This window comes from Notothenia rossii (genome assembly GCF_949606895.1).
Source record: "Notothenia rossii genome assembly, chromosome: 6".
Taxonomy (NCBI): Eukaryota; Metazoa; Chordata; class Actinopteri; order Perciformes; family Nototheniidae; genus Notothenia; species Notothenia rossii.
Genome location: NC_136909.1, coordinates 9785935 through 9798102, shown reverse-complemented (window position 1 = coordinate 9798102; position 12168 = coordinate 9785935). Strand labels below are relative to the sequence as shown.

Genomic DNA, 12168 nt, shown 5'->3' with positions numbered 1-12168 from the left:
CACACACACACACACACACACACACACACACACACACACACACACACACACACACACACACACACACACACACACACACACACACACACACACACAGAGCCGAGCTTGAATGAAACACAGAGACCCAGAAGTACTTGTTCTGCACTGTGGCATATTTTTTTCAAATCAATAATTGTTCAAATGATGAATTTCACACACACATAAAAAAAAAAGACACATACATTTAGAGCTATCGTTAGCCTCCGGCTCCGGCTGCTGCTGCACGTCAACATTGCTAACGTTAGCGCTCGATTACTAATTTCGTCAGTTTAGCTGTTACATCCTTGTTCTCTCTTGTCCTTTCTCTTTTGAGTGCCGCTCTTGTGCTTTGGTTTGCTGTACATTATAAATGCAAGCTATTCAATTTTTTATAATGCTGCCGAACTTGCTGCTTCTAGCTACAGTACAGTACAGGTTGATTTAACGGTTCACTCGTCACGCAACGTATTACATGACATGAAAGGGAGCAAGGTCATTGGATAGACATATTACAAATTAACTTAGGTTGCTTGGTTACTTTGAAGACTGCGTGAACCGGTCAATGCCATTGGGGCCCCCAAACAAGTAAGTAAGTATGATTAGGAAAATGCAGTTAATGTCATATTTATAAAAGTACGCAATGCAGAAAAATCTAAAATAAACAAAAAACAACAACACATAACTCAAAGGTCTTTCAATTATATTATAAAACTACTTTAAATGTTTTTGGAAGGCTGTATAGACTGTTGTTTTTATTCAAACATATTAATTTGTAAAGTAACGTGTCAGATTAATAGTGTAAAATATCTTTCCCTGTACATTTTAGTGGAGTAGAAGTATAAAGTAAATTGCAAATACCTCAAATTACAACACTTGAGTATACATTCTACCACCGGTTAATTGGTTGATTATCTTATATTAGATTAGATTTTAATAGATAACAAATACGATTTTCATTCCAAAATGGGAAATTGTTGCATTTGCATTGCATTATAATTAAAAATGTAAATGAATATATAAAGTAAATAAATAAATAACAAAGGAACGATATATATATCTAAATAGTAACTAATGAGCACTCAACATCAAAATATACAAAAAAGAATAAGCTAACCTATCACTAAAGGAACAGGATAAACACGGGAATACAAGCGGCACATATTATAACGTATGCAATTTAGTTTTACATTTAAATGAATTGAAGAAGAATTTAACCAAACATGTACACATTTTTCTGTGTCATGCAAGGGAAGGGAATAACACTGGAGTCTTGTTATAAATAAAATAAGAACTATGAAGCTGGGAGTTTCCTGTTAGAGGTTGCATGAACAATGCTTCCTGCTATTTTGTAGTCCAAAGAGAAGGCCTACATGTTCTTGTAGATCCATATTAATGCTTCAAAAGTACACACGGCTCAGTTGTCACAGCACGATGAACCTGGCACAGTTAGGGGTCGCTATCAGCGGGCTGATGCTCACTTCACATCCTTACCACAAAGCACTTATGGGCCCACTGTCTCCAGGTGTGATGCTGCACACCTGCCCACCTCTCTACACCCTGCTTTAGAAGTCTGGTTATTGCCGCGTGTTGCTCACTCCGGTGACCCGTGACTCTGAGTCGCTATGTCATGCTGTCAGTATCAGGGCAGAGGGCATGGATGTCTGATAGATGATGGAGATGATAGATGGAAGGAGAGTAGAGGTTATAGGGAGGCCAACATGTCAATAAGACAATACTGAACACTGGCTGGAAGTGGAAGGGAATGCTCTGTACCAGAAAGTGAGGAGGCTGTAAATAATACTTTCTTCTACAGAGTACAGTCAAAAGCATCAGTGCAAACACTTTTTTTTCCAACTAAGCCTGTACAGTATCTGAAATCTGCTGATGATCCCGTGTTGTAAACCATTTTCTAAAAACTAAAAGCTTCAGTAATCACATCCTGTTTCCAGCAATATCCTGAAAGCAGAATGATGGATTGTCACTATAAACATATCTGATACATACATGAGACAAAGCATGGGAGAGAAATGGAGAAGCACAGAGAAGGAAAGAGAACATACAATCAAATCAAATACATTTGTTATAGCCCAATGTCAAAACACATTTGTCTCAGAGGGCTTGACAGATCAACAGACATGCATGACAATGTAAAACGAATATAATAAAATAAGAAGAATATAATACAATTACAAGATAGAAACATAAAATACAAATAAGATAAGAGTAAATTAAATGAATCAAATGCAATAAAAAACAATGAGATGTAGGATCCAGGATGCTGTTTTAGGGAAGCCTGAAACCAGCCCTTACTATAGGCTTTATTAAAAAGGAAGGTCTTTAGACTTCTCTCACATATGGGGACGCTGTCTGCCTCCCTATCAAAAACAGGAAGCTGGTTCAAAAGAATAAGAGCTCAGTAGCTGAAGCTGTGGGTGTTTCTCAATGTCGAGGAAGGATGCTCCAGAGCCACTATTTCAAGGATGCTATGTCATCGAGTCCCGCCGAAGGACTGTTCCAATGTCCAGGATGCTTGGAATTCTACCGAGGCCGGCGTCCTTCGTTGCGGGAAATTTCGAGGCTGCACATGTGTATCCTCCGCTGTCTAAAAGGTCCCATGTCATGCTTTTCTGGTTATTACCCGTCCCCTTGTTTACTTCTTGGGTATAGTGACGTATTTCGGGTATAATCTGCGGAGCCGTTAAGTTTGGACCAATCCACGGACTTCCTCACACACACTCGGCGGGACGTTGCGAGGCTTGCTGCTGCAAGGAGCTGGCTCACTGGTGTGGGGTCGGCGAGACAGCGAGACACCGCGGAACTCAGCCTAAGCACACACACAAACTCCCAGCCAGGCTGCGGGTGTGTGTGTGTTTCGGGCTGGGTTTCGCTGTGTCTCGCAGACGGCCACTGGGCTCACAGGGAGGGTGGGGGGGGGGGGCAGGAGCTCCAACAAGCCGTTTAGGACAGAGAGTGAATACACATACTATACAGAGATGCTGTATGAGAAACCAATGTGAGTTTGGAAAATTGCACAATATACATTTATTTTAGTAGACCTCAACAATGGAATTATAATCAGTAGAATTGGCCATGACATTGGATCTTTAAAATCCCCACAATGCTGTGCGCACGGACCAATTTCCAAATCTTTGGCAGAAATCGCACTCCATTTAAGGCGGGGCCTCGCAAATGACGCACACCTGTTAGCCTGTTTCACAATTTTTCGTTTTGCGAGGCTAGGAAGGATTCTTGCCTCGCTTCTGAAGGACCTGACTCGGAGGGACATGTCCTACCAAGGAAGCGTCCTCGACATTGAGAAACACCCTGTGGCTCATGTTCTAGTTTGCAAACCTTCTAATCAACATTTTGGAACAGTGAGTTCTTCTTCTGGTCGAGAGAAACACATGAGACTAGGTGGCGTGAAATGTGGCCAAAAGGGAAAAGATTCAATACAAAACTACGCCTTTAGGCCACTTTACAAAGTAATGGAGTGAGAAAGAGTGAGATTAAACTTGATCTGCATCATCAGCGTCTGATCTGAAGTACCATCATGATGAAAATATGGATGCGTATCAAAGGATGCATGTCAAATGCCCTTTCTCAGATGCTCTCCAATGACCTGGAGATAAGCAGGTATTATAGTTTTACATATTGTTTGAGGATTTCAGTACAACACTTTTTTATTTTCTTACTGCTGCCCAGAGTTGCTCTTGTGTGTCAAACTCACAGCATCATGATTGTTTCAGACAATCATGTACCACAGAAGTGATGTTTTTGTTACAGCAATATATTGTGAAAGGGAAGACACAAACAATTATTAAACCTGCTTCTATATTTATGTGTCTTCAAATGTTTATAAAAACACCAACACATTATTAAGGATACACTTCCTTCTCCTTCACTTGACATTGAGGGACACTTACGGTTAATGTTTTGTCATCAGTGGAGAGCTGAGATTTACAAGGTCTACATTTAGCCTTGCAAAAATAAATACACATGCATGGTACTGATTGTGACTTGAATTTTTTTTATCGCTGAAGAGTATTTCCCAGAGGAGTCGACTTCTCATCACTTCTCAACCCCAAACCCCTGTAGTTGCTGAACTAATTGAGTGCAGTGAGTAATAATAATGCTTATTCTCCTTATTCTAATCAAATTTGACTCAACCAATGGGAATCTAACAGAATCACACAAATTGGCACATTTGTCTTGTTTACTGTCCCACACCTGCCAATGACAGACAGCTCCTGTTCCTAGCTCAGGAAATGAATCACATTTGGAGCCTGACTTGGCCCTAATAGTTCCTTTCATGCTTGCAGATAAAGAGTAGTGCTTCAACTTAGTTTTCTGGTAAATGTATTGTTGGGTCTACGAAATATGAGAAAAGAGCACAAGGCGATTTAAAAAGCTTGTTTTGTCTGGCCAACATTCAAAATGTCAAATGCATTCAGTTTGCTATGATGGAAAAATAACAAAGCAGCACATTTTTACACTTAAGAAAACTGTATTACTTTTCTTTTCTTGCTTGCAGAGCCCCACAAGAGAGCTCTGGCGATGTTTAAAGAGCTGTATAACCATTGTTTTCCCCGTTTCACGGCAGAGATGCAGTGCAAGTCAATAAGTCTCTGCTCGAACCAATAAGACATCATGTATGAAGGATGCGGGGGAGAATCGTTCCTACACAATGCACCAGGACCCTCAGCTAAGCCCACATGAATTCCATATAACGTGCGGCATACAAAGATATAATTAACTTTAATTGTTAATATGCGCCGTGTGAAATGTATTCTGTTCTCTTGACCCAGCGCTGAGCTAATTAACTTATTAGGAGCAGAGGGCAGCGTAGAATCCTGCATTCAGAAGGTCCCTCCAGGAATTAAGTTTAACATCCCTATGTTAGACCTTCTAACTCTCCGCTCTAAGCCTCTCACCTCTCAGCTCGGCGTGCCCACCATCCAATTAAATCCAGAAAGCTGTTCCTACAGCCGGGCAAAAAAAGGGATGTGTGCAACAGCCGTGCTTAGCATGCTAGACATGTTACAGATTGTTCTCCTAACAATTACTATTACTTAGGCACTAAGATCTTTCTTGTTTGCAAGTGTACAGTTTTTTTTGTTCGTTTGTTTAGTATATGTGTGCAAGATTTGTTTTGTGAGTTATTTTCGTGTGTTTATATGACTGTGTTTTTATGCTTCATTATTCTGTGCGAGCTTCCTAATGAGTTTACCCTAACCAAATCCCCATATTGTCTCTCTGTGGATCAGTAATGAGTTGTTGTTCCTAGCACAATTACCCTTTGTTATAGTCAGCGTTTTTCAAACATGTTTGCATTAAACAAGAGTTAATAATCCAGGGAACACGTTTGTAGTTAGAGTTTGTTTGCATTTTAAGTCATTTGCACTGAGGTAATTAAAAAGGAGGCAGTTGTTGGTATTTTGTAGGTTCACCAAACAAACCCAACTCGTTTGCTTATTTCAATATGCAAATTAAGACTGAAGATGTTAAAGCTTTGAATTTCACCAGAGGCAGCCCAACTTAAAGGCAGACGCTCATAAAAAGCTCAAATAATCAAAGTGTGTTTACAATGATTTAAATTTCTTTTGGACACAGCTCTCCCACCTCTCCCATTTATATCACGCACAGATATTTAGTTCCTCTCATCATCCCTGTTTATTCTCTCTCATGTGCATGCCGGTCGCACCAATAGTTTCCTGCTCAGAGGTAAAACTCACTTGATCCCCGAGAACAGAAGACTTCATGAACCCCCCCGCCAGTCTTCCTCTGATGACGTCTATCTGACTTGCTCAGTAACGCTTAAGGGGAGGATGAGTTTGTAGATCTTGTGCACCCTCTTCCTGCCCTGTGGAAACCCCACAGCGACACAGAGTATAGAGCTAATCACTGATGAACCCTTTGACACAGAAATGCTTGACATGCTCCTCGGGGTCCGGACTAAAGACTTCCCTAACAAGCTCTCGCACGCTCACCCAGGGCTGTATTAAATCCAAACGTTGGCACCTTTCCTAATTACTGAGCACGTACTGGGAGCCAAGTGGCGCTTCCTAAACTGGGCTGAACCCCCCCTCTGCAGTGCAGCGTCCCCTGAGTATGGGATGATATATGAAATGCAGAATTCAAATTAGGCTGACAGAGAGCAATTACCGCGGGAAAAAAAGATCCCTTACTCTTTGGGGAGAAACGCATCAAAATCAAGATACAGTGTATGTGAACTTTTTATCCGCTGCCTCTCATTTCTACGTGCTTCGTCCACCGCCCTCACTCCTTTCACTTTATTATCCCTTTTTCTGTTTTCTCACTGGAACACAGGTCTTATGTAATTTTCTCCATCTTTCTCCCGATAGGTGTCTCTTATCTCACAGTTTAACTCGCAGCTTCTTTTTCACTTCTTTCCCTTCAATCTTTTCCTTGCCCTCCCCTGTGTGTGTGTGTGTGTGTGTGTGTGTGTGTGTGTGTGTGTGTGTGTGTGTGTGTGTGTGTGTGTGTGTGTGTGTGTGTGTGTGTGTGTGTGTGTGTGTGTGTGTGTGTGTGTGTGTGTGTGTGTGTGTGTGTGTGTGTGTGTGTGTGTGTGTGTGTGTGTGTGTGTGTGTGTGTGTGTGTGTGTGTGTGTGTGTGTGTGTGTGTGTGTGTGTGTGTGTGTGTGTGTGTGTGTGTGTGTGTGTGTGCAGAAAGAATAGATGGTTGTTTCCACTGCATTGCCATCAGTGGGCTCTAATTTATGATAGCCATAGAATAGAGAGCCCTATTAAAAGCCTATTTACAGGATCTCCGAACGCATCGACGATGCTTTTACTGTTGTTGACATCGACTTAACAGTTATGAGATTGCATTTTCCGGGGCTACGCGAGGCAGTTGTGAATAAACAACATAGGAAACTATTGTTTGTGAATTCCTGTTTTGTACTCCCCAAATGAATGTCACATTGTGCTTCTTGCACTCGGTAAACATCTCCGCAATCATTCATATTTTGCGGCCAACAATTTCCAGGATGTAATTGGAAAAATATCATTTATGACTTTTCCCGCACTTAATCACCTTGATGTGCTTTGTTCATATCCATGTATCAATCAATGTGGCCTCTCTATCTGTTCTTTCATTCAGTCAATGCCTCTCGTGCTCATTAATGTACAGCCAGCAAGGTGAGGTGATAGATATATGTAAAGTATTGTGATGCTGTGAGATGTTGATTACACTGCCAATAGGCCGGGTTAATTATTATGTGCAAGAGTCACACATCTCCGCTGGATTAATTGAAAGCTCTCAGCATGTCTGTGTAAGTGGCTGTCCAATCTGTGAGTCTGTGTCCTCTCATGTCGTCTCTCTATTGCTCATCATCAGCCGCTGCAATCAACTGCTCTCCTCTTCCCTCTTAAAGCTTTTTCCATTGTTATCCGTCTCGTATCATTAGCTTATCAACCCCTTCCTTCTCACATTATGGCGGAATATGTTTGCTGAAAACCTTTATTGTAAAGCACTTGGAAAATCAATTATTACTCTGTAACACAATACGGCACATTTCCCCTCCCATCTCCACTCCTTCGCTTCCTTCCTCGTCTTCTCCATCAGAGCCATCATGTGGGCTTTGTGTCTTATGTTCGCCCCAGGATGTCTTTTTGGGATGAGCACCAAATTCAATCTCAAGCGCCCCAATTCAGCGGTAGTAAAAACCCCGTCCGTCGCTTTAGCCTCAAAAGCTGCTTCAGCCTCCGCTTGGTCAGATAAATCTTAGTAGCTCATCCTTCTCCTATTTTCTTTTCATCCTGGACCCCCCGGTGGCCCACATTAGAGCCTGCAGATGGCCAGGGGAGATTTAGCCGCTGCAATCCATCAACGTTATGTAGCCTGGACTACTGGACGGCCGCTCCGCTAACCTCTCCTCCAGCTGGACCGTCCGGCCCTTCTTCAGGCCGGCTTCAGCCAAGCTTGGCCCACTTTAGTAAACCTTTGGCCCCGCTCCGGCCTCTTCACGCCCGGTGCCAAAATCAGCTCTCCTTTCAATTCTTATTGAACCAACATGAACCGAGCTGCTCCCTCTTGACAAGGTCGACTAATTGTCTCACATCTTGCCTTTTAAGGTTTGCAACTGTCAAGTAAGAACATGATCTGAGCACAATTCTGTCGGCCCTTTTTATTGAGTCACGTGCACTAGCAAGACTCGGTTTTGCCAGACATCTGCCGTGGATCATTTCTCCGCTCCCCTCAGAGAGTGCCAGGGTAAACAAGTTTCAATTGATGATACAAGGATGAGTTATTCTAATAAGAAAGTTAATGTTCTTATTATACGAAAAACAAGCGGACGTTCTCACGCTGGCCTGAGACAAACATGAAATGAAATACAGGACTACTTTAAACACATCAAGCTGCCGGTGTCTGCTACATTTAACTGTGTTACATCTGAATTAAATTAATGGTCAACCGAAAGCTTAAATGGTCTCTGTGATGAAGTCCCAATGCTTCTGGTTTTCTTCGGTGGCGGAGAGTTTTGTTTTATCTGATGTTCTCTGAAACGGCAGTAAATCATAAATTATAGGGGAAGGCTTAATATTTTATCCCCCCGTTGTGATGTAACCAGTTTTCTTTATCCCTTATTCCTAGGATTGATAACGTGGGATGCACCACTTGGAAACAACACAGCATCTCGAGCACACCTCTCTAAAAGAAATGGTCTTCTTCCCGCTACAGGCTGATAGACACGGAGTTAGATTGGTTCTGTTGAATAAGAGATGAATCTCTTTTGGTGTCACTGTGCAGCTATGACCTCTGAAATATCATTATCTACAGGGGGAGGGAGGTTAACTTCTGTAATATAGCCTGAATACAAGAGAGGGCTTCCACAAGTGAACATGATCCGGCTTATTACCGCTGTATCTCGTGAAAAAAGGGTGTTTTATTCGACTGTCTCTGTGGCATGCAGTATGTGAGAACGCCCAGACACACCTAATGACATCATTTGTTTTCCACAAATATGATGTGCAGCCGGAGGGGTAATTGCAATGTTTCAGTTTGTGATTACAATGGGAAGAAATAAAAGGGAATTTAATCTTGTTCTTCCGTCCAATAAGTGGATGTTAGCAAAGCGTGTGAGATAGCATGGAGGCAAAAGTGGTCAAAGTGGGAGAAGGTCCTTGAGTTGTGCACGTCTTGGGCGGATGTATTTAATGTTTCCTCCCAATGACCAGTGTTTAATTAGCATTTTTCTCTATATTTTCCCAGGGACTTGTTTGCTTTCCAATAAACTTAAAAACATATATTTTGTTCTTTTTAAACTTAGACCCACATACTTAAGTCAAATGAAGACAGAATATTCAGCTAACCTGCTCAGACAACTTGATAATGAACAGATATAATCACATCATAGTTTTACCTTGAAATGAATCATTTATTAACTTGCAATTTCGAGTCGTCGCTTAATTGATTCATATTTCACTCAAGGTCTGAAACAGACTGAATCAATAATTCAGCTAGAGTGGATGTCGGCTACCTGCAGGCATTCCTCCAGTGGCTTACTGATGAATGATATCGAAGAGTCTCCTTCACAATTCAAGTCAAACATTTGCTATGAACTCCCTGACGTGAAGACATCCAAGAATGATTGTTTTATTCGTTGACTTCGCAACTGGGTTGACTGTAAACTAGGTCAGATTGATGGTGTTGAGTCAGAGGATCAATGGAAAGATTTGTTTTCCTTAGATTGTGATATTGGTTAACCCTTAAAAGCAAGCACTTGGCAATAAAAAGAAAGCCTTAATTGCTATTTTCTAATGTATCTAAAATGACTAAATGTCCAACTAACAATCTGAAGACACATGGACCATTTAGGGTTTTCTTTTTTATTTGACCCTTATTTGACCCATATTACATTCATGGTAAACACACTTTACCCCCATTTTACCCCCATATTGCACCTATATTACACCAGTATTACAACCATCCTACGACCATATTTTACTGTTATTACACCTTTTGATCTGATATCTGTAGACCATAGGCATCAAAACACAAGTATATCTGTAAGTGATTGTCCCTGTTTTATAACCTTATCTGAACAATGTATCCTCCTATTATACTGTTTTTCATCAATATAGTGTAGGTCTCAGATATATACCAAACATGTCTCTGAAGTGTTTGGCTCCAAACACCAAACAGATCATTGCAGCATTACCCATAATCCCCTCTGTTTCAGCCCTGTTTCAAAAGTGCTGATTCTCTATCTGTTACTTTAGATCAGGGGTGGGGTACCTTTTTCCTCTCAAGGGCCATTTCAATTTTTTCAACATCCTCCAAGGGCCGTACAAATTATTGACCTCTGCTTAAAAATACTAAAATCACAGCCCATTCATTTCGCCTTTCTTTCATGCTGTGCAATGAAAAAAGCAACCTCTTAATCCAGATATCTAACCATGACTCGCGCATGCATTCATGTGCACGGTTGTGGCATGACCACCAAAACAGAAAGATATTAGACACAATATGTTTGCAAATGTATTTAGTTTCCTATACAAGTGGACATGAGGGGGGACCTAACCTCCTCTAGGGGGGTCTGGGATCATGCTCCCCCGGGATGATTTTTTTTTAAATGTTGAAGTTAAAAGCATCAATTTGGTGCACTTTGAGAGCAATATTAGGAGATCTATGGATACATCTCTCAACATCCATATGAAACAGACCTGTAAGCAGATTTACTTTTTCTTTATGGATATTTTAAAAATCACTCTCCTTTCAAACAGTATTCTTGTTTATTAATAACAACTTTTTTTTACTCTCATATAGTATTTTATACCCGTTTACTTTATTCTCTTCTTTTTTTATAACTATAATGATCATATAAAGATGTGCCTTTACCTCACTGGTTGTAGAAAAAGCTTCTCATATTCGTTAGCATAGCTAGCTAACCAGATGCTAATAACAACAAAGTTATTGACTGTATGATCAGCATGACAGATGAACAGATCGCCACTGGGCTTTCAACTAAAGACACAGCCACGCAAAAACTGCGGCATGTGTACGGCTCCTTATGGCTACTGCCATTTTTGGAAGTGCCGGAGCGGTGTTCTGGTGCTCTCCGTCAGAAGAACTGCACCCCTGTCAGACGAGACATGTACCACGTGATGACACGTTAGGCTCGTGTTGTGGTCAAGGACCCTGACCTTGTTCAGGAAAAACAGGCACTTGCTTTGTTTGTTTGCGGTCTAGATTTCTTTAATTTTTTTCTTTTTTGCGTGTGTTTATAAATTACCTCGAGGGCCGTACCAAATGGTCTCGCGGGCCGTATACGGCCTGGGGGCCGGAGATCCCCCACCCCTGCTTTAGATGAAAATAAGGAGCCACTCCCCATGCCCCTCTGAAAGATTCAGGTGATAAGGTGGAGGGGGGTTACCTTGGTTGGTGATTGGCTAATGGTTACACAAGCCAACAAATCGTTATGACATCATAAAGTGGCCAAAATCTGATCAGCTCATTTTCAGACAGGTTTTTATAGAAATGGATCAGGAGAAAAAGAGAGACAATCTTTTTTCCTGAAACTTTCAGAGTCTCTGAAATGAACACATGACGAAGTGTATTTTGCACAACAGGTGACCTTTAAGGGGTACATAGTATGACATCACAATAAAAAGGTCAATCTTAAACTATTTGGAAAAGACATGTCTGACAATTGTTGATTTCTCTCTCTTCTTTGATTCCACCATCAGGCATGCTCACAGTGGCCCAAAAAGGTTTCCAATGTGTCGACGCTGAGAAAAACTGCAACCCCTGTCTGGACGCGGCCAAAGCGTGCAACCTGAACAACAGCTGCAAGAGGCAACGCTCCGCCTACATCGCCACCTGCAGCAAGGAGGACACCAACAAGGGGGAAGTCTGCATCCAGAAGCGCTGCCACAAAGCGCTGAGGCAGTTCCTGGACCGCGTGCCCCCAGAGTTTAGCCACCGGCTGCTTTTCTGCCCCTGCCAGAGCGAGGGCTGCGCAGAGCGTCGCAGGCAGACTATCGTTCCTGAGTGCTCGTACAAAGATAAAGAGAAACCCAACTGTCTGGAGCATCGCAGGGTCTGCCGCCAGGACTCTCTCTGCAGGTGATATAAAGGGAAATGTTGTGGGTCGTACTGCATGTGTGTTTATTATGAGGGGTGGCAGGG

General features: G+C 41.8%; 1 protein-coding gene across 2 annotated transcripts in view; it reads left to right on the top strand.

Annotated features, from left to right (window-relative positions):
- LOC307044752 (GDNF family receptor alpha-2-like) overlaps window positions 1-12168 on the top strand; it is a 60310-nt gene that overhangs the window by 25321 nt on the left and 22821 nt on the right. For both annotated transcript variants that reach the window (XM_079690086.1, XM_079690085.1), the window contains exon 4: window positions 11727-12105. In XM_079690086.1, coding sequence (XP_079546212.1) covers window positions 11727-12105 — 379 coding nt within the window. The remainder of the gene's footprint in view (window positions 1-11726; window positions 12106-12168) is intronic.